The sequence below is a fragment of the Porites lutea genome, chromosome 3, assembly GCF_958299795.1.
Source record: "Porites lutea chromosome 3, jaPorLute2.1, whole genome shotgun sequence".
NCBI classification, from domain to species: domain Eukaryota; kingdom Metazoa; phylum Cnidaria; class Anthozoa; order Scleractinia; family Poritidae; genus Porites; species Porites lutea.
In genome coordinates, this window is record NC_133203.1 from 3,802,983 (window position 1) to 3,826,773 (window position 23,791).

At 39.1% G+C, this 23,791-nt stretch overlaps 1 protein-coding gene across 1 annotated transcript; it reads left to right on the top strand.

The window, feature by feature from the left end:
- Positions 1-762: 762 nt before the first annotated feature.
- On the top strand, positions 763-20,406 carry LOC140930221 (TBC1 domain family member 5-like). The gene is made up of 22 exons (XM_073379884.1): positions 763-972; positions 3,608-3,779; positions 4,267-4,312; positions 4,667-4,729; positions 5,281-5,370; positions 6,258-6,335; positions 6,567-6,634; positions 6,941-6,979; positions 7,589-7,652; positions 8,376-8,458; positions 9,424-9,474; positions 10,176-10,257; positions 10,956-11,003; positions 11,506-11,621; positions 13,173-13,315; positions 14,450-14,559; positions 14,963-15,049; positions 15,128-15,269; positions 16,048-16,244; positions 16,744-16,846; positions 17,440-17,519; positions 18,832-20,406. Exons 1-22 carry the CDS (start codon positions 870-872, stop codon positions 19,753-19,755), a joined length of 2,889 nt encoding a protein of 962 aa, XP_073235985.1. The 5' UTR covers positions 763-869; the 3' UTR covers positions 19,756-20,406.
- The last annotated feature ends 3,385 nt before the right edge of the window (positions 20,407-23,791 follow it).

The following is a 23,791-nucleotide window of genomic DNA, read 5'->3' on the forward strand; positions in this document are numbered from 1 at the left end:
CGGAAGAATTCGTACGGTCAACTGCTGTAAGCTTTTAAGCTTAAAAGTTTCAAAAGGAGTTGGGAGCGAAAGCAAGAAGGCACTGCAGCTAGCCGGCATTTCCCACGATCAATCGACGTAGTTGCGTGGCCCGTGCGACGGAAATTTTCACGCTGTAGAAAGTTTCAGAAGTCGTGCAATGAACATGGACATCTAAAATGTAAGCTTGGCGTTATATACTAGACAATGTGAGCAAATTAAGGTGTGGAAAGTGAAAGTCATGCATCGCGTATCGTATCAGCAATAAAAATTTACGATACCTTGGAAAGGTCCGCCCTAAAAATTCATCGGAGAGTGTTTGTTTCTTGTAGTCGAGCTAAAGGTTGCAATTTTGCGGGTTGTTAACATTTTGTTCTGAAACTTTCGTCGAGAAACTTTCCCCGTTGAACGCGCTACGCAACTATGGCAATCGATGAGGAAAACTACGTCGTGTAAGAAAACACGAGAGTCACCCGGCAGCTTCTCTTCGCTGATTGGCCAGAAAAATTTTTTTCTGGCCAATCAGAAGCAGGCAATTCAAACGCTTCTGGAACTGGTTCGGTAAGAGTAAGTGCCCAGGGGCTCGTCTCGATCTTACAGTAAACTTTCACCACGAACATTTTATCGACCCGACTAACTGCCCCTGGGTCTCCGAGGATGGGACGCGGCAGGAGGAAGTTGATTTCTTTGGAAAAAATTCTCAAACGCGCCAAAACAGAGAGTTTATCAGTGATTGTGAGCCCGCAGTATCTTCCGTTTTCCAGCAAAAATTAATGGATGGGCCAGCACACCTACATTGCGGATTTATGGAGCTATGAAAGACTGTAAAACACGCTTGAAATCCTGAGGAAATGGATAATCACTCTGAAGAGGAGAGAAACATATCTACAGAGGATATTCTCAAAACGTTGGATCGTTTCGGCTCAAAAACTCCAAGCCCGGTGGAAGATGTAGGTAGGTTGATCGCAATGGAGTCTGTCGCCCGAAACGGGAAAGTTTTTTTATGATAGCTCATATGTCTCTACGGCCGGAAAGAATCGCTTGCGAATAAGAACAGTCTCAAAAATTTCTGTTGGCTTAGTAAAATATCCTCTTCTAAATAAACCGATCTCTGAACATACGTGCATACGTCACATGATTTAAAAAAGTGTTAAATTAGTCATAACTAAAATACAGTTGTTGTTCGCCTCATAAACGAGCTTTTACAAGTTGTATTTCATTCGAAATTTAAGACTGTGCGTTGTATAGTAATAGATTTATTTCTATCATCATATCATTGTCTTTAGATCCTGCCAGCTCCTATACAGTATTCGCGTTTCACTTTGTTTTGGGGGGATCTTCGTCGCCTTGCATTTTGCGAAGGTGTCATGTTGCAAAATAAAATGTCATCTAGCCATCACTAGACTTTGGCGTTTGGAGTTAACTATTTGGTTCATATTTAATTTTGTTCGAATAGCTCAAGTTATGTTTACTCATTGAAAATGGATTTCCGTTCAGCTTACTTTGTTAAGATTTAAAGGGAGTACAATGCTTATAATGCTTTTTGAACTTTTTCTCCTCCAAGGTCATGTTTCTTGGGGAGTTCATTTTAAAAAATTAATTTTCTCCAGTTATTTCCAAGAAAAGGTTCTATTATTAATTTCATTGTTAAAAACAATCATTTTCAGTTCTAAGCTGACACATTAAAAATTAAGACTTTGTCAACTCCTGATTTTATGTTAATCTTTTTTAAAAGAAAATTTTCTATGACTGTATGTAACTGACAGATTCGATTAGTTCCAGTATATTGCTTTTTATTGACTTTACATTATCTTATGTGTTACTTTACTAGAATTCAAAATCAGGTTAACTTTTCTTAAGGTAATATTTAATATTTTGTGGTATGTAAAAAATCACAACTCGATATTGTGTGTTTTCTCTGAGAAGTATTGAAAACCTTCAACTAGATGAAGTTTGGCATTTAAAATACTATAAATTCAAAGCTTTTCACAATTTGCTAAAAAAATATGTCTCTCCTGAAAGGTTTTTTTAATTTGGTTTTGGTTAATAGGTGACATATACTAGCATCTGAAATTTGTTGTTTTCAAAATAATTATTATTCTTCCCATTTTCAATCTTCACATTTATGTGAAAAAAATGATGGAAGTGGTTTTGTAGTTAAGCTGATATATTTCTGATACAACCAAACCTTAACTATAAAACTCTTTTGAATTATTAAAGGCATCAGGGTTTTGGCAAATACAATGTATATTTTGAGAAATGTCCCCTTTGATTATCCTTGGTAGCACTGCAGTTAATTTAAAATGAATATCACATATGTGTTTTTTTAAAAGCAGGTTTGGTTGTAGCATTTTTCATGGCTGATATATTTTATTAAAATTTTGGAAAGAAACTCTTCCCTATATTGTACAGTTAATTCAAGTGACGATAAAGGTATCTTGATTTGTACATAGTACAATGCAAATTCTGTATGTGTTCAACCAAAGATAAGTAGATAATTCATAATCTGTAGTTTGTGAGAAGACCCAACCAATAAAAATGCTTTTTGTATTATACACAACTCTGTATTTTTGCACTGCAGTTTTAATTCTGTTTTGTTGTCTAAACTAGCCATTGTTTTTAGTCTGACAATAATTAGTTGCAGACCTTAGCTTAGGTAGTTTTTCATCATATTTTTTGAAAAATGGTTAGTATTAAGAAAATATATATATTTTTTGGCTACCGTAAAAATATGTAAATTCACAAGCTGAGTTTTTCATCCGCTCTTATCAAAGTTTCTGTCATGTACGGCACAAATAATCCTGTCTCTTGTATGGGTCACCAAAACTCTCAGCACTGAGATAAAATAGGCCACTTGCACTAAGAGGTCACGTGACCATTGCTTCCTCTAAACAATGAGTAGGAATCTTGCTGATGCCAAAAATTGACAGAGCACATAAAAATTATCTTACACCCGCAGTTTGAAAGGAAATGCATTTAAGGGAGATATTTTGTGGCACTTTGATTTTTCAACAAAGTAGTATGATTTGTATTGGCCGCCATGTTGGAGGGCATATTCTTGCCCTCCAACATGGCTACCAAAACTACTTTTTACTTTCACCTTGTTAAACGTTAGATAGTTATGCTCAGATGTGCTGTAAACGTTACCGCTTCATCTTTTCAACATTTCCCTTGAAGTTTAAGTGCAAAATTTGTGTTCAGAAAGAGGTAATTCATAATTTTAAAACTCACATTATGGTCACGTGACCAGCTACGAATTTACTCACTTTACGAAAATGGTGCGGGTTTGAAAAACCAAATCACTATTATGTTGTTCAAAATATGACCCACTAATCGTTTTTCGAAGGCAAAATCATATAACTTTCATTTTCATGAAAACGATGTCACATGACCTCTTAGTGCAAATGGCCTATTGATCTTTTCTGTGCTTTAGTTTGGAAGCCCAAATTTCTCCAGCATTCCAAGAAATGGTTCCTGGCAGAATTTTACATGTTTTTGATCACTGGGTGGTCTGTAATTCATGTAAGAATACTTGACTTATGGTATGGGATAACATATAATTTCGATATTATTATTCTCTTTTTCACAGATGATCAGTTTGTTAGCTCAGGCAGGTCTTCTCAGAGGTTATCTTTTGTTGATGATCCACTTAGTAATCAGAGACTCAGTTATGTATCTGTTGATGGAAGCGAAATTGACTCAGACTATAGCTCCGCGAGTTCAGTGGTTCCTGCATCATCTGAGGAACAGAAGAATCTTGAGTAAGTTCAATATTGGTTAATGATTATGGTATAAACTATGCCAACTCCCCCCGATATGGCACCTATCTCCCGGTCTTCTGTAGAGGTTACCAAATCTCCTGGATAAAATAAACTTGTAACCTTTTCTGTGCTTTTAAGCTTAGAATTCAGCGCAAGACATCCTTTCATTCAAACTAAGGATTTGATCAGTATTGAGAAAGGAATGTTAAACCGATCATCAATTAAGCTTAGAAAATTATTGTCTGTTTGTTTTTACAATAACTTGTGACAGTTTTTAACATCCATTTCCATTGATGTTTCTCAGAAAATCACGGAAGGGAGACAGAGAAAAACAAATGCACCTCTCCATTACATCATTTCCATGGTCTTTTCTCTCATCGACTATTCTCTCTTGACCAATCAGTTTTTGAGAAATAGCTCATCGAGGTAGAAAAATAATCCAGCTATTAATGAATTATTTGAAGTGTTTGTTTGTTTGTTTTCTCAGGTTAGAATGGCGAGAGCTCTTTGGTTCAAGTACATACTATGCCATAGTAAGCACCAGAGAAGTTTTTTGTGGTTAATTGTACATTACACAATACCATGTTTCTGTACCATTTATATCATAGAACTGCACACAAAAGGATTTTAGCAAAACTAGCTTTTGCAATTGACTATGGTTGCTCACTGGGTAGGGCAAAAATGTGGTCCAGCAGGCAAGGACAGGTCAAGACATGCTGGCATTTATGCCATGCTGCAGTGGCTAGCCGGTGGACAGGTCTGTTTAAATCTCTGCCCTTGGATGATGTCTCATGGAGGAAGAATGTTTTAAATGTGCCAGCTCTCTTTTGTTTCCAGGAGTTCTCCTCTTCATGCGATTTACATATCTTTGGTTTTTAACTTTGCAGATCAGGCAGCATGCATTAGATGGCAAGCTTCGATTTTCCAACTTTAGGAGCATCTGCTGGAAGGTGATGTGTTAATTATAAAAGTTGCACAGCTCTACTTCTAAAACTTCTTGGATTTTGATTGGTTATACATTATAATTATGACACAAATGAAAGTTCACCAATTTTAAATGTTATAGAAAACATGTCAAAAACTTTTTCAAGAGGCAAGTGCTTAATCTGGCACCTAGTCTGTGCCATACTGATGGAACTTAAAACTTTTGGAAAACAGCATCAAAATCCTTGTTCTGAGCTGCCACTTGTGTACCAGGATTTGAGTACGTGCTGTGTTTATGGCCTGGTTAAAAAGCCAAAGTTGATTTGCCCATCAGGGTGAAGGGAAATTTCAAACGACTTCCCGGTAATTTATTTGAGTCCCTTGGGAGACCAGATCAAGGATATTGGCTCTGCTTCGCAGGTGTTACTAATTATTGGGCTAAGATTATGTCTGTGACACATTCTATTGAGCATCATTCCTTCTTTAATATCTATATACACTGTGTTGTTCTTGCAGGTACAGCTGTAGTCTGTTAAATGAAAAGATTTAATCTTTTGTATTAAATTATTCCAAACAGGTTTTCTTAGAGTGTCTACCAGAGCAAAAAGATGATTGGGTGATGAAGACAACTAAACTTAGGAATGACTACACCCAGTTCAAGAACAAGGTAGGTAACATCTGTACCGATACATAGGACATGTTAAAACTATACCAGTAGCCTTTTGTGCCGACATGAAAAGCTATCTGATATTCTTGGCTTGCAACCACGTGCCAAGGGGGCCATGTTGGTGGTGTGTTGGTGGTCAATACAATAGAATGTTTTCTCGAAGAATTTACATGAAAATAGAGTTTAGTTCCCAGAGGAGAGAAATGCTTTTGTTCTTAATCCTAACACACCACCAACATGGCTGCTGTGACATCATGTGTAACCTAGCATTATATGAACAGCAATGGCTCAGAACTGGAACAAGTCGTTCAAGTGCATTGAGCATCGTGCCAGAGCAGTTGGCTAAAAGAGTTTGGTCAGCTAAATCCCAGTCCTCACTCCTGAATATTTTCTTCAGTCTCAGTGGATTCCAGTCGTCACTCTTAATTCTTAGGCTGATTAAGCAACAGAACAGGAACATCAGCCCAATTTGCCGCTCTGCCATTGGCCAAGCCAGTTTTTTGATTTGCGCACGCAGTTGTCAACTGACATTCCTGTTCTGTTGCTAAATCAGTCTATCCACTTCCACTACAGTCCAAATACCTGTTCACACTGCACCAAAATGAGGCACAGAATTCATCCAATATGTGACGCTCCTCTTCCAAGATCAGCACAGTGCAACTTCGCGCAGCATTACAGAAATCATGCCAAAATCACCATTCCTATGTGTGAACGAAAACCCTTAACCCACATGATTTTCATGCTGGTGCAAGAGCTATCCAGTGTAGCATTAACATAGCCGTAAGTGAAAATACCCAACAGAAGTCGCAAAATCTAGAATACTATTAATACATTTAAATGTGGCAATTGATTAATTATTATTCTTCAATATTATTGTCTCTTGTTAGTGTTTGTTTGATCCAAACAAGGGAAAAAATCAAGAACTGGACTTGACAGTTTTTAATCCTCTCTCTCAAGATGAAACTGTAAGTGCATCATGCCTGTATTAAAGAGATTAATAAAATAAATGAATAAATAAGTCATAATAAATTAGTGTAGAACTTCCTTTTACCACATTGTCGAAAGTGGCTTGCTGCTTGCATGTTTAGACGTATTATGCAAATTTCGCTTTGCCCACTATATTGTAGCTTACTTAAAAATTATTGAAAGCCAATACTAATAAATTATTGAAAGTCAATTTCATCATTTTTCTTCAGAGTCCCTGGAAACAATACTTCTTAGACAACGAGATCAAGTCAACAATAAAGCAAGATCTGGATAGACTGTAAGTATAAACTTTTTTTTTTTTTTTTTTTTCTGAAAACAACTTTGTTCATTTTTCCTTGTTATAAGCTAAGTAAACATATAAACACATAGTATCTGTCTTAACTTCAAATTTTAATTGAAAGATAGACATTTCTGTTCAAGGAATACATAGATTAAGAGAGCTAGGCTTCACAGGACTCCTCCTTTTGTCCATGAGTTGCAGTGTGAAAATAAAATTATGTCCGTGATAAAAATGTCTTGAAAAAGTTTAACATTGGTACTACACTTCACTGAGCAAATGTGTCTTTTTGTTGTCCTGCAACAGGTTTCCAGAAATTGAGTTTTTCCAACAGTCAAAAATAAAGTAAGTGAAAACCATGTTAAATGTATTATTTGGTGTTTAATTTTAAATTTCATTCTAGAAGTTTGGTTGACTAAACTAGTGGTTGCTTCATAGATGGCCCAAATTCACGTTAAGAGAAAATGGTGTAAATTAAAGTAATTTACATGCCATAGGCAATGGGCCAATTTTGTGTTACAGGAGACCACTGAAAATAAGAGACTTTGTATGAGAAATAAAATAATGAGGTCTGCGATTGCAAAAAAAAAATTTAAATCTAAACTTTTGTTTAAGAAAAAGAATAAAAAAGACCTACCTGCGATGTATTCCACTTTGTTTTGGTGTTTGCTTATTATTTCACTGGATTTTTAGGCTCAATTGCAGAACCACTGTAACTCCCTTCATAAGACGTCGCCTTCTTTGCTTTTGTATTTTTTCCTCATACAAAGTCTTTTATGTTCCATGGTCTCCTGTAATGCGACACCAATGTGTCCATTACAAAGTTCACATGTCACCTATGGCATGTAAACTACTTTACACCCTTTTTCTCTTGTGGTGAGTTTGGGTTGCCTGTGGTTGCTTTTGATGGAGTTGAGTATTTATGCAATGACGCTTTTTTGTGTCTCTTTGAAGGGAAATGATGCTCAACATTCTCTTCTGTCATGCTAAAAAGAATGAAGCCCTCGGTTATAAACAGGTACCACAAAATGATGAAAAGCCAGTTTATATGATACAGCAGGGAAAGTTAGAATTGAGATTTTTCAGCCCTATCACGTATTGCTTGACCAGTTTGAAAAATTGAAACTGATGCACAGGAAAAATAACGGATTCCCATTTTTGGATATCTTAGGGTATTTAAAATATACCTATAAAAATCCTAAATTTGGAAAGTGAGACAAGTCCCAACCAGGGAATTTCCAACCAAGTTCCCTGGTTGGGACTTGTCTCACTCTTCCAACATTGGGATTTTTGTGGGTATTCTTTAAATACGCTAAAATATCCAAAAATGGGAATCTGTTATTTTTTCCTGTGATGGAGATCAAAATGAAAAGAATTTGTATATATTCACTGAGCTATTTTTTCTTGCAGCTAACATTGTTCTTAACTTGCCTAATTTTTTTGAAGGGCAATTACTATAACTCTCTGGCTAGTACATGCTATGTGTAGCTTCAGCTTGGTCAAAGGCCGAGATTTTGTACTGACTTTCTTTGCACCCTGGCAGAGAGAAAATTTTGCTATTTTGAGAAAGCTATTTCTGACTGACGTACTGCTATCTCTTATGAGGCCCACTTCCATTATATTGTTAGTGGGTTCATTATTCTCTTCGGGATTTAGGAGCTCAACTGTGATTTGTTACTCTCTTATTTGTTTTTATCAATGTTTTTTTAAATAGATTTTACTTGTTTTCTCTCAACACCAGGGAATGCATGAGTTACTAGCACCCATAGTGTATGTTTTACATGAAGAAGCAAAGATTTATCCATACTTAGAAGGATCAAATCTGTAAGTGAAGTTGTTTACATTAACAATCTTTTCTCCTCTAAGAATTCCCACAAACCAGTGTTCGCACATCTTCTCCCAAAAGATAGGAAGTGAAAGGCCACTTAACTCCATGCTAAAAAGTGACAATAAAAAATAACCTTTTAGGACCTCGGAAAAGGTGACTGCGACCTTGTTTTATGCTGTTTCAATCTATGGCATTTTTAAGGTTGTATCCCTTAATTTTAGCGTGAGATAGGTCACGTGATCCTGAGCTGCATAGGACCTGTTGAACTGCAATAGGCCATCTGCACGATGGCCTCATTTTACTGTTATGACCAGAATTCTTTTTGGTTTTCCTTTCATAATTAAATTTTGTAATCCTGGTGAGGTTTGAATAACAAAAGCCTTAATTTGCACAAGAAAGCAAAACTCTGAAGGATTCTGCAATCTGGTCATACTAGTAAAATGATGTCATCGTGTAAATACCGTGAAATTCCGAAAAGAAGCCCCTCCATGAATAAGCCCCTCCAAATATAAGCCCCCCAGGGGCTTGTACTTGGAAAATTGCCCTCAAATACAAAGTAAAACAAGGCCAAAACGGTAAATTTACTTCCAACTGTAAGGCTAGCCCAATCGATTTTGAAACGCAATTTCCCTCCGTAGGTAAGCCCCTCCAAATAATTATAAGCCCCTCCAAAAATAAGCCCCTCAAAAAGGGCTTTTCAAAAATATAAGCCCCGGGGCTTATTTTCGGAATTTTACTGTAGCCTATTGAACCTTTCTCTTATAAATCAGCTGCCCTTGTTTAACGACTAGTTAAATAATGGAGTCCCCACCGACAAAATATTTTGTCAGTGAAATGAGAGGTGTCTTGTCTTTTTCCCGACGGTAGCCGCTTAATATAAGTTCAGCTACATCTTATTTCCAACCTGCCGCCAACTCGGCCAAGAAAAGCGAGTGTCTAATACTACTTTTGTCAACCGCAGAAAAATAGCCAAATTTCTAATGGACAAAAACTTTTTGGAGCATGATGCCTTGTAAGTACCTTCAAGCTTTAAACCACTAACGTGAGATTATATAACAGTAAAGTTAAAGTCCGTTGTCGTAAAAAGAATTCCTCTATTAATTCAGACTGTCCAGATATATTTGTCTGTTTCTCAATAGTGTGCACGGCAGTGATGAGTTTTTAGCGTAAACTCTCCAAAAATGGTAATAGCCCTTTTGTTTTCAAACGTACCGGTTTAGTCGGCCAGTTCTGACTTTTATAAGCGCCCTTAGATAAAAGTAGCCAGGTTAAGGTCAACGCGCACTCGAGCCGAAGCCCCTAATGGCCAGGGCTTGTCCCGGTTTCCTTAGCAGGAAGCATGCCGAGGAGTATTGCTACACCCCCCTGGACGGGATGGTAGTCCATTGCAGGGTTACTCCCCAGCAGTTTGTCGCCAGTACCCGTTTATACACCTGGGAGACAATGGATGAAGAGGCACAAAGTGGAGTAATGTTCCTTGTCTGAGGAAACAAAGCGACGGGTGAGGCTTGAACCCCGGACTTCCAGATCTGAAGTCCGAGGTGTTAACCGCCCGGTCAGACACGCAACCGCGTGGATGTTACAATATTTTAAACATAAAATTACCGGAACCAATAACACGACCAATCTTTCAAGTTGAAGGCAAGCGATGTTATAGTTATTCTGAACAAAAGGTTTGGGATTCATTGTAACCTTGCTTTTTCTGTCAAACAGCGCTCTGTTTGTCCAGCTTATGGATCAAACAGAGACATGGTACCTTCAGGTTCCTGTGCCAGGTCTCTTAGAGAGAAACAAGGTTAGCATCCCTGTGCCTTGTTTTTTGTTGTAGTTTGTGTATTCACCTTTGAATTAAGGTACAGTAAAATGGGAAGAATAAAGTGCATCTTTTTTCGAGTTGAATAGCGATTCTGCGCGTTTTACCACCCAAATTCAAACCTGTCTTGCAACAAATCAGGTTGTTGCACGTTGCGAAAAGTTGTTGCAGAACGTTGAGAGTAGTTCTACTTTTGCAGCAAAGTCAGTACATGTTGCGTGTTTTACCGACCCAAGGCAAGCTTGTTTTGCAGCAAGTGACGTAACTCCTGTGTATGGCGTCACTCCCGCGAAATTTATCCAATCAGAAGTAAGTATTCAGAGAACTTTCAACAACCTGATTTGTTGCAAGATTGACAGGTTTGAACGTGGGTGGAAAAACGCGCAGCGTTACTTTTTTCAACTGAACTCATTTTGCAGCAATATTGGTCGTTTTACCGTAGGTTTGCCATCCACACAATTGATATTTAGGTGGTAGCAACTTTTATACCGCCAGAAAAATGTTTGCCGCCCTGAATTGAGTAGAACTGTCTTCTGGAGAAGTGTCTCAACGTTCGCATACATGATAAGAGTACTGAAGGATTAGATAAAGTGGGAGAGTTCCTCATTTTCTCACAGTTTTATTCACCACGGGACAGTTTTTATTTTAACAGACGGTTTTTTTCATGTTGTTTTTGACAGTTTCTAGATCCCCATGCTGAACCATTTGCTGATCAAGATCTCGTACCCGTAAGTGAAGCGTCACTCAAACCAACGACTCTATTATAGTATCCAAGAATATGTTTACGGCTATAATTATATACATGTTTACCTGTTTACATGGACAATTTCGGTTGTTTCTTGGTGTTGTGGAACTGTCGTTGGTTCGCTTTTGTTTTGTGTGGGTATTGTCCACTGTTTACAGTCGACTCTCTCTTAACAGACCTCTGTAAAACGGACACGTAGAGTTGGTCCCTGCCTTTCTTTCCTCCCTCTATTTGACTCTCTATAAGACGGACATCTCTCTAAGACGGACAGCTATTGCTGGTCTCAAAGGTGTCCGTCTTAGAGAGAGTTGACTGTATTGATCTTTTAAATAATTTTCCCCTTATTTATCTAAATAACTGAACAGACGTTTTCTTGAATATTTCTAAACACAACCTCAAGCCTTCACCCAAAGTAATCAGGATGAAAATAACACGTTAAAAAACGCGGAATTTCAATATAGTTTTCTTTCCATTTTTTTTTTCAGTCGACTGCTATCGTCAAGAAACTGAATAGAATACAGGAGCACATGTTAAGAAAATACGACCCAGAATTGTGGATCCACATGAAAAATCTGGAAATCGAGCCGCAAGTGTATGGGCTGTAAGTGGCGATTAAATAATATGGTAACAGACCTATTCGTTGTAGAGAGCATGCGCAAAGATTTTCACTAAAAAGCAAGCATGATCGGGGGTCGTGACCTTGCTACGACAATAGTAACCTTCCGAAACTACCTCGGCGACGCCCATTTCTCTTTCGTAAACGGTCGTTGCTATTTTTAACGGTCGATGCCACCATTGGCTACCAAGCCTTTAGTCATTATAGACTACGAGTAGTCCACCATTTTTCCTCAAGTAGTAGAGGAAGCGAAACGCGAGCGCGCGTGAAAATCACCCCACGCGAGAAGAGGCAACACGCGGCGGGGAGAGAGAAAAATGCCCCGCCGCATGTTGGCTCTTCTCGCGAGGGGTGATTTTCACGCGCCCTCGCGTCTCGCTCGCTCTACTGTCCCTGAGGAAAAATGGGTGACTACTCGTACTCTACATGTATTATAATCCCTGGATTAAATTACAACAAGGCAAGTAATACGTTTTTGAATAGTCCTAGAAAGAAGGACGTTGAAGCCCAAGTTGAATTTACCATAAAAGTTATGGGAAGGGCTAGGGTCACCTGTTATTGGTATAACAGTTAAAGACAGTTTGCTAGTGTATATACTTAAATTTTTCGGAATTTTGGCGGGTTGGCGTGGAAGTGTAGTGGTAAGGGAGAGAGATTAGGATACGAAAGGTCCGGGTTCGACCCGCCTGGGTTGCGATTTTCTTGCTTTTTATAGTAACACTCTAAATAACAGGTCAAAAATGGCAGCGACCGTTTACGAGAGGGACAACTGCAACGGCGACGGCAGAAGCAACGTCATAAAAACAACTCTGCACGTGTAGCACGCTTTTTTGTACATTTCTTTTCCGCCCCAGCACAACTACGGCAAATTGAGAACGGGAACGGAAAGACGATAAATTCTACCATCCCTGTCTGAACTCGGGCGCGGTACCCTCGCTTCAGTTCCGACCTAAATTCCCCTCTTTTAAGTAACATGGCGTCTTTGGATAATCGCGAAATAGTTTGAAAGGTTGCGAGGTCTATTCTTCACTGACGTTTTTCATGGGCGTCGCCGCTGTCGGATCGTAAGATTGCGCCGTGACTTTGGTTTTAGCTTTTTTCGAGGAAGACGTGAAAAGTTACATTGGAGAATCAAAGCCGGGAGATATGTGTTTAAGACTAGTGTTCCCATAATTACTCTGACCTTAACCTTTCCCAAGGGAAACTACAATTGTAGTAACATCGTATTCAGGAATCGAGGCCGCGCGACATGAGTCGAAGCGATCCCATGATTATTGTGACCTTAAGGTTACCCGAGGGAAACTTGCGATGTCGAATTCAAGAATCGAGGCCGCGTCGCATTTGTTGAAGACTAGCGTTTCTATAATTGCGCATTTCTGCTTTCATTAATAAGCTTTGAGTAAATAGATTGGACTGCAGAACAAGAAAACGTGGCGGTTGAAAGACCGCGGGACGGGTATATAATGTTAAAAGGTTTCGATTAAGAGGAGATAAGTGTTTTTTGTACTGATGGTCCTTTGGTGTTGATTTTCACAGTCGCTGGATTCGCTTATTGTTTGGTCGAGAGTTTCCTATGGTTGATGTCTTGGTGTTGTGGGATGCGCTCTTTGCGGATGGTCCAATGTTAGACCTGGTCGATTATATCTACATCAGTATGCTGGAAGCCATAAGAGATAGACGTACGTATCTTTTTCCTTCAACAATATTTGCAGTAAGGTCTCGTCCGCAGGTATCAATTTTTGTATGAAAACGAAGAGTTTTTTTTTTCCGTTGTCCAAAAAATCCTCGTCCACGCGTTGCGTTTTTTGAATCGTTTTTTTTTCCCGTCCATAATAAAACGCACTAGTAACTCACAACGGTACCATCTTTGATGGGAGCATGCGCATTTAGTGGTGTCCAAATCTTCAAAAACCTCCGTTTTTATCCATCTAGACGAGTACAGCAAAGCGGAGTTTTCAAAAATCTCCACCGGAGAGGAGCGTTTTTGAAAAGATGCGTTTTTGGTGACCGTTTCCACCGGGTACGCGTGGACGGTAGGCCAAACCGAAGGAAAAAAAATCAGATCACTTTAGGTTTCTGGGAAACTGCCTATGCACCCCTCCCCTAAGCCAACATTTTACCCTAAGTTAGAAGTAAGTGATTATGTTGGCTTAGGGGAGGGGTAGGTGGGCAGTTTCCCGGAAACCTTAATTGGTTAAAAAGTCTCCCTTTTCAAACAAAAACGGATACGTGTAAACGTGGCAAGTCTAGGGGGATATTTGTCCTTCATGTAGAAAAAAAAAATTCCAAAGATTCTTGCAAATGCAAACTCTCCCTTGATAGCCTCGCCCACAGATACGTTAACTCACTGCGTCTCATTAAGCGGATGACGAGTGAGAAACAACTTTTTTTTCTTTAATCGCTAGAAGTGTATAGTTTGAGAGAGGTAATCAATCGGGGTCGAACCTTAGTTATCTTTCCCGTGGGCGAGTTTGTCGGTTGGGGAACTGAGGCTTTGTTCACACTGTACTGGCTAGGTTTCTCCCCAGCACGAAAACCATGCCTGTTCACACATAAAAACGGTGATTTAGGGGCGATTTCTGTAACGGAGCGATGCTGCGCTGCCCCTGTCTCTAAAGAGGAGAGTCACATATCGGATAGGCATCCGCTTTAATGGTGAACATAGCCTGAATTTATGCATATTTACGGGGAGTTTACAACCAAGTAGAGTCACGGAGGTTACGGGGCTGACAAAAGTGTACTATCTATCCATCTTTAAGAGTTAGAAACCCATTTTTGCTATGGGAATACTAATCCTACCTTATTTTGTTTAGTACTTGCAGGAAGTTACTCCGCATGCATGGGTTATTTGATGAAATTTCCCGGCGGCTTCGATAACGTGTATCGTTACGTCAAAACTGCGTTGATAATGCGAGAGAACAAGGTAGAAAGGATAGATCATGTCAGTTTTCTAACTATCGGTCGGTTATCCTACGAGCAGAGTTAATTGGTTATCTTGTGTCCCGGCGATTTTAATCTTTGTCAATTGACTTGAATGAAGTGATTTTTGTCAGTTCTCTGTAGTTTGGTCTAGCGCCAGGAAAATAATACTCAATAATGAGATAAAAGACGCTTTACATTACAAATATTCACATCCAAGGCATCTGGATGATAAAAAAAAAGTTCTTTGTTTTGTTTTTTCTTTTTTTTAGAATTGCATCCATGTTACTAGAAGAGACTTCACGTTGATCACTATCGAGCTTTAAATGGTTATTTTGGCAGTTAATTGCATCACATGTATTTATCTTTTTTACTTTATTTAGTTCATTTTTTTTTTTATTTACAAGCCATCCTCGACTCGATCCAGTCCCCGTACATCACGCCATCCAGCGCCTCATACCACGCACGCATCCGGGACCTTTCCACAAAGAAAGGTTAGTCACATGTTTGACTTTCGAGTCAAGTGATATTTACGTCACAACTCACAATCGCCGTCTTTTTTGTTGCCATAGAAACTTGGACCAAAGAGACCGCAGTCCGCGTTTACGTCATTCACTAAACGCTACCAGCAGTTTATAGAACCAGTCAAGCAAACGGTCACAAAGCCTGCCGGGAAGGAGCAAGCACAGCAAGTAGTTAGGGACACAAGCCATGGTGGGCATTTTTGATAGTTATGTCTACCGCTTTCCTCAACCCCATCAGTTCACACGAGTCGTGAGAAACCGGGATAGTCATAAAATTTAAGAATTTCATTTTCCAGGCCTGGAAATTCATGGAAAATTAAAGTTATGTATGGTAGATTAGTGTCTGCAGATGCCAAAGCAAGGACAAAGCCTGATACAGACGAGTAATCACTGGACGAAACGGCACAGCGCGAACAGCACGCATTTTGATGGACACCAGAGTTTGTGTCTGTCGAACTGAGTTAGGTCAAAAAATACCCTGAAACAAGGAAAGTTTTGAAAATTTTCGAAGGTGACAGGTTAAACTAAGGTCATGGAAAGTCATGCAATTTAAAGAGTTCAAAAGAGTTAGAACTTAACAAAGTTGAATTAATGTAAGTTGCTAGGAAACTAACATTGAATTTGTCTTAAAAGAAACTCAGGTCGCAGATATGACATGTTCCTCCAGCACTCTAGGATTAACCCTTTAAGCCCTAAAAGTGATCAGCATCAAATTTTTTTATCCTTGTAATATCAATACTTTGTAAAACAGAGTGGTCATGAGAATTATGGACATGATCACACAAGATGAATTTGATTGATATTTTATCAGCTTCTTTCCACTACATCCGTAGGAAATGAATGAGGGCAACAAATGAGAATTCAATTTTTGATCTTAGGGTTTAAAGGATTAATAAATTATGCTATAACAGTACTACTGTCGCATATATTTACTGTTATTAAGTTTTATGTCTGTTGATTGTTTTTAGTGGAGGAACTCGTCTCCAGAGGATCTCGGCCAGCCAGGCCCGGCTCGGTCCCAGTTCTAGAAGCGAGAGATCGCTTAGACACTGGTTCCCAATCCAACAGTCCAACGATTCCAGCGAAAGGCATGAAATCAATCAAGGGGAAACTAATGGCTCGACCCAGGACTCGATCAAGAGTGGATTATGATGAACTGGCTCAGGTTAAATAATATAACAAGATTACTCTTAATTTAGATCTATTTTTAGAGAGTGAGTTTAAAAAATGTTTGTTTCAATGATGTGTATTTTTAGAAGTCGGTAAAAACGGAAGTAAGGCCTCCGAGACGTTCGCTAAAATTTAATACGTTGGTTGTTATCCCAACTCAACGGAGCCCGCTAACAACATATTAGTCACGACGGCTTTTAAACGGACTTACTGCACTGCACCTGGAAACAGTATGATTCCACATCAGGCATACTGCTAGTCTGAAATATCATCCGGCTTCTCGTCTCACACCCGAAACGGGGCGACAAGTCGAGTCTCTATCGCCTTGCCGCCCCGCCCGGGAGTGGACGGGGTTGGGCGAGGAGACGCATGACATTTCAGACTAGCATCTGCACGTCTCTGTATCCACCCCGGTTGTTTCGGTTATTGTCCTATTGTAAGTGTTTGTTGTTTTCGCTCAAGAATTTTTCCTAAATGATCTCTTTCTGTTGTAGGATCACGAGCGACTTCAGCGACAAGTATCGTCGCTCAAATCCGAACTGGATAAAGTGCAAGGGATGTACTTGTACTGTGGAAGAAAAATGGACTCGTATATCGGTGGGTGTCGCCTGTTGTGTTTAATAAGTCGGTAATATTGCAGAGGTTTTATTGTAGCAATTATTGAAGCCTTTCCTAATAACTCCGACTTAAATTCCTTTGAAAATTAGAAGACCTGATTTCAATCAACTGTTTCCTCCAAAGGATTTCTCTTTAACCCTTTCACTGCCAAATATGGCCAAAGGCCAATTTCGACTAAATTTCATTTTGTAAAATTTTGAAAAAACAAATAGTACCATGTGTAAGTACAGGCTGAGAGGTTTCATTTGAATGGTCACATCACAGGATTTCATCCACAGACTCAAAAGTTAGAAATACATACTGAATAAATAGTACCTGGTGTAAGTACTGCTGAAGAGGTTTCATTTGAATGGTAACACCATGGGATTTGGTCCAAAGACTTAAAATTTAAAGTCACCTTACAAACCTCCATCAAGCACTCTGGTGGTGAAAGGGTTAATTGACTTGAAGCCAAGTGTTTTAAAACCCGTTAAAAAGACAATCTTTACACTTGAATCTGTGTGAAAAGTTGTCTTTGATTATCTGTAGTTTCCAGATTTAGTTTAAATTGAGCAGTACATTTTCTGTCATAGACCTTCTTCAAGATGAACTGACGAAGGAAGAAGATCGAGTAGGAGATGTTGTATATTTGTGCCTGGCGGGCTTAAAACAGGTTAGGTATTCCGGTTTTTTTTGCTGGAGAAAGAAAACTTCTGCGCTTAAAAAGTGATTGGCGTTCTTTCAATCCCTATCTCGATCATTCTAACTCGATTGCTTTGTTACTGTACATGCAAGCCAACTCCTCTGGCGTTGAATTCCTAAGAATCATATCTAAGTTCAGAAAGAGGAAGAAAACGTCGTCGCACCTTGATAACGTACGCGATAAAACGTGATATTTGGCATTTTCACGTCGTCGTCGTGTCGTGACTGCAAAGAAATGTACAAAAAATAATTATGGGCTAATCTAAACTTTTTTTGACGTTCTCGCTGCCGTCGCCGTCAACGTCGTGGCACCTTAGTCCCCACCCCGTTCACACACGAATCCGGACATTATTGACCCGGGGGGGGGGGTACTCCGAATTTCAAGTGACAGTGACGATTTTTTAATTTTGGCAATTATTTTTTTGGGTAGCTTGATTTAAGTAGGGATTTTTGTGGGTATTCAAAACTAGTGTTTCTATTTTTCGTGTTGTATCATTTAATGCTTTCTGGAATTTTTTATGGCTTGGAAATTCAGCATGGGATTTTTATGGTGTTAAATTTTCGTCGGGGATTTTTTTGGGTTTTGTTGGAAGCCCTAAGGATTATTTAAGGTTTTGATTTTTGACTCCAATCGATCATCCCTGTCACTTGAAATCCGGAGTACCCCCCTGGGATTTTTGAAACCGCGTATTTTACACCCGTCTTTGTATGGACGAGACCTTAAACTACTCTGGAGGGCGGTTTTAAAAAGATGCAGTTAGAGTAAGCGGTGTGGACGAAAAATCACGTCGTGTAAAAAAATGCGGGTTAAAACAATAACTGAATTCGTTTGGGCGTGGTCTTAAACTCGCTACAGGCACGGCCATGGGCAGCAGGGGATGGTAAAGTGGTGAGAACGCTCGCCTCCCACCAATGTGGCCCGGGTTCAAATCCCGGCGTCGACGCCATATGTGAGTTGAGTTTGTTGTTGGTTTGGTTCTCTCCTTTGCTCCGAGAGGTTTTTCTCCGGGTACTCCGGTTTTCCCTTCTCCTCAAAAACCAACGTTTCCAAATTCCAATTCGACCAGGAATCAGGTACATACATACATACATGTTTTATTTGGAGTCTTATAAAATAAATAGTATATCAGGTAGACGATGAACCACTTTGTGGATGTGCTACCTCCAGTTCATTATTTATTTATTTATTTATTTACAAACCTTCTTTCGAGTGTTCAATACAAAGCATTTGAACTTAAACCAAAGAACAACAATTTGAGTACGATTATGATAATGTTCTACAGGTGCGAGATTTGTTGAAGGGGACTTTAGCATTCCGTGGATCAACAATGGAAACCGAGTGCGACTTTATGGAGATTGACAACAACATAGCTGCTCGTTTACAGGTTTCATCGGTACAACGACCGAAAAGCAGTGAACTCCCAGATAGCCTTCCTGTTCCGATGCTCGCGAATTTTGGCCACTTCGAGGAGACTGATGAGAGGGAAAGTAGCTTTATGACGACCAACGAAGATAAAAACGCGAGTGGAGAAACAGGAGTATCGGCGGACGAGCCAACGCCTGACTTGTTACCTGCCAACACACCGAGGGAAGAAGAACTTAGAACTGACAACGTAGAGGCTGGAGTTTCCAAAGCCAGTTCGGAAAATCCGGAATTAGGAGGAGATTCGACGCAGAATGTCACTGATCAGGACGCTGATTTTGAAGCAGATGCTGGAAAACCGTTTTTGAATATTGGGGATTTACAGCATAGTATTAACTCTATTGGTTCAAATCCTTTATGTGGCGAAGAAGATGTAGCCAGTAAAAAGATGGAGGAGTTTAATGATAATTTTAACAGAACAAGTGAACCACTTTTTCCAGCCCTTGAGCCTGCAGCCGAGAACGAGTTTAGTCAGCTCGAAAGTGCGACAGATCAAAGGAACGTTCAAGGTAGTGAAGATAGCTCAGGCGTCGTAACTCAGACTGATTCTTTATTTGACGTTTTTAATGAGTTGTCAGTAGGCGCGTCAGAGAAAAAAGAAACTGGAGACGAGAATAACGATGCTCTTGGAGGAAAAGGAGAGACCGATTGGCATTCGCCGCTCTTGGGGACCGATTCGCCGTCCGACCGCGAATTCGTATTTGTAAATCGCGACGGCACCGCGCAGAGCTCTCCCCAGCTCTCTAGGCATCCTTTGGAGAACAGTGGCGAATTCTTTTACTGAAAGGACATGGTTGATTTCCCATTGTTGAAAAATAAATAGTTGTACAGTGATAGACTGTTCGACAGCTTCCATTAAAAGGAAACACGTTAGCATTTTAGCCCACGCGAGACTGCCTTGTACTGTAAAATTTGTACACCTCAAGTTACAAGCACTAAGCATTTGCTTCAACCGGTTGGATTAGTCACAAATGAGATTATTTTGCTTAAGAATTTGTGCATGTATAGTTTTTATTTTTGTACATATATGACGCGTTGGTTTCTGAAAATTCAAAACTCGTCATTTATTTCAAAAGCTTCGTTCGGAGGAAAATTCAAGGTGCTCTCAAGGAGTAAAAATACGTCCTGCACTGCGGAGACTTTTGTCTTTGCGGAGTGTAATGAGAATAGCGATGTACGGAAAAGACTGGATTCTAGAACCCAGGACACGACTTGTCCGCGACTTGATACATTAATAAGGTTAAAAGAAAGACGTTATCTTAAAAGAAAGATTTTAGAACTTTGGCGGACATTCGTGAACGATAAATTTAGGATTATTTCACTTAGACAAGGTATCAATGTCAGGTCTTAAGGTTGTCACGAAATAATTCAAATATATAGGTTATAAAAGTATAATTGATACAGAGTAAGTATTGTAAGTGAATAAAGATAGTATTTGAAACCAAACTGATGTGGGTATCAATTTACAACTGTGTTGGTGCTTACCTAGTAGTATAGTATCAGTACGGGGATTACATAGCTCACGAACCGTTTCTGAGTTAAGCGGCATGGGGAATAAAACAAAAGAAAATGTACTATTCACTGCTGAGACTCAAGATGATTTCTTTTTTATTCCCCCCACCAAGTCTCACAGTCAGTTATGAATTTTTAAATATATCGAAATTGGTGTATTGTCCTGGTTGTCACTAGCGACGACGCATCAGCATGCGTTGCTAACACAGGCGCGAAGAGACTTGTTTCAACTGCTTTCAGTAAAACCATGCGCTAACACATGCGCGCGAGCAAATGAAAAGGAAAAATTTTTATCCATGCACTAATGCTTGCGTCTACTTTATTCGTTGACGGAACAAGGTTCGCTTGTGTTTGAGTCGTTATTGTTTAAATATAGCAAACATATTCTTGGTTTGCAACGACTTGACATGGCGGCCATGCTGGTAGTCAATACAATAAAAATTATTTCAAAGAATTTACATGAAAATAGAGTTTAGTTCCCAGAGGAAAGAATTGTTTTTGTTCTTGGCCACCAACATGGCTGGCATGACGTCACTTGCGAACCAGCAACTGAAACTAGGCTTTTACTCCTTTACAGTACGATTTTTTGACGTCCAAAATGTCAAAATCTATTTTGTTGGCGCGTTAATAAATATACCTCTTGCTTATGTTTTCTTTTTGTCAATAATGGTCCAAGGGGAATTTGTCTCCTTGTCTTTTACGTACATTATGCATACATATGCACGTCAATAAGACAAATTTTAAAAGAAATATTTCTCTACCGGAGTGTTATCACATGACCTGTATTGGGAAGCTGAAGAGGTCTGTTGCGGTAGAATCTCATGAATAGACCAATTTCGATACGGTAAAAATCCGCGACTTAAAATCTGGTTTTTAAGAACCTGTTAGGCTAAAATTTGCTAGTAGTTAGGCGCCCTCTATACAAGAACCTGTTTAACCTAAAATTTGAAACAGGTTCTTATTTTTTTAAAATCCATTTAAAAAAATTCTGTACACTTGGGCAAATAGTAAGTGAACATTCAGAATACTCTTTGGAGACATACGTCCCTTATCACTCCAACTGCAATGTAATGGTATGCTAGTTTTTTTTTTTTAATGAGGAATAAGCTGAATACCACTGAATACTCTTAGTTACACTTTTGGTGATTTTTTTTCCTTCAGAAAGTAAGAACCTATTTAATAACCTAAATAGCCTAAATTTGTGCTTATTTTTTAGGCTTACCTGGGAAAATGTAAGTTCTGCAAGAAATCATCTTGAGGCTCAGCAATGACTAATATATTTCTTTTGTTTTATTCCCCCAAGCCTCGGAGCCAAGTATGAATTTTAATATATCGAAATTGGTCTAAGGTGTGGTGCGGCGTGCCCCATAACCACAGGCAACCCAATCTGATGATGGGAGGAGTGCATAAATTAAACTGTTGCTCGTTCTGCAAAATAACATCCAAATATCAAGAGTTCTTTTGAAATTGTGACAGACGTTCACGTATTGCCAATAAAGAAATCGAATTACAAAGTACTATTTTGTTTTTTTGGTCTTATTTCGTTGATGCATACGGCCGGTTTGAGCGGCCGGTTTGAAGCATTTTGACATTGTATTGCGTTGTTTGTCTCGAAGGGCGACAACGCTGAAAAGAATACGGAGGTCGATAACTTTCGCCGCAAAAGCGGAAATAATTTAAAATTTATATTCAAAGATTATAGACTTACTTCGTCTCTGCGTCACAGCTGCAAATTCCCAATTCTAAGCCCACCTTAAGCCGCTTGCACCCAAAATTGCTGCTTCCTGTTTATAAGATCTTTTCGGCTTGCATGTTTTGCTTTCTCAGTTCGGAGCACGTGCTAGTGTTCTTCTGGGAATTTGCTTTTTGTCTTTTTAGAAATTTTAACTAAAATTAATGTGCACGTGGATAGGAATACATTTGAAAGAAACAATTCTCTGGGGTAACATCGCATGGTCTGAAATGATGCAAAAAAGGGGGAACTTTACTCCACTGCACGATGAGGTATTTATGAACTTTAACTTTTATTTCTCTTAAATAATAACATTCTTTATCGCAAGGCTCGATTATAAACGTAAGATATTTAAGCTCAATTTTCCTTAATTCAATCAATAAAATGTTCTGTTTCAAATTTACAATACTTCCCTTAATTTTCAAAATGTACCTAACTGTTTTGGTGGAAAAAAACCCAACGAAATTTTGTCACAGCTGCCGTTTGTTGTTATATTACATTATTTACCAAAACGTCAACAATTCGTAGATATATGTTTCTTTTTTTATTGTCTAGACTACGAGCAGTCTCTCTTTTTTAGTCCGTCTCTCTTTCTTAGTCCGTCAAGCGAGACACGCAAATGACCACGCGCGTGACCGCTCGTTGCCTATTTATTCCACATTTCCCGTAATACACGTTGTTTGTGTGTTTCTTGCCCCCCAACACACGCAAACAGTTTTGTATAAGCATTGTCTTCATCTTCTTTTGGGACTTTCAATCGTCCTGAGAGAAATGTAAACAATGCGTATGCAAAACTGTTTGCGTGTGTTGGGAGCAGGAAACACGCAAACAAAGTGTATTATGGGAAATGTGGAAATGGCGAATTCTCCACTTAAGAAACGAGAAGGAAACTGAGTCGAGTCGATTTTCGAAAAGACTTCTGGGACGGGAAAAAAATTGGCCAATGGCTGACCGGCGCGTTCCCAGTAACGATCCCAGAGACAATTGCGGGACGCATTTCGATCGGCCCCAGTTTCCTTCTCGTTTATAAAGTGGCGAGTAGGCCACTTCCGAGTTCCAAAAACCCTCACTTTCAAAATGAGGCCAAGTGCACAACCTTTCTTGTGAAAATGAGTTTTATTTGCCTAAGAATGAAAAATCATTTTCATATCAAAGGTTGAGCGCTTAACCTCGTTTTGATACAGAGGCCCGGGGGAACTCGGAAAGGGCCTATTCGCAGTGAAGCTATGGTACAAATACGTTAAAATGATTATTTAAGCAACTCAATTTCTTCGTTGTTGAAGTCTGTCTAAAAATTTTTCAAAAAGACAAAACATAACATAGGGACCAAAGAGAGGTTGTTTCTTTTTAAAAGAAAGAACGTCCCTTTGGGACGTCTCTTCTTTTCCCAGAAACTATTAAAATCTTCTGGTCACATGTGGCTAGGCATAAAAAAGCCTGATAAAAAAAATGAAGCAACTTAAACACGATGCCTCAATACTTAAAGCGAAAAAAAAATTCCACGCTAGCATAACTAGCGAAAACAATTGCTGATGCTCAGGAGCAATTCCAAAAATATCAAATCCAAACTGAAATT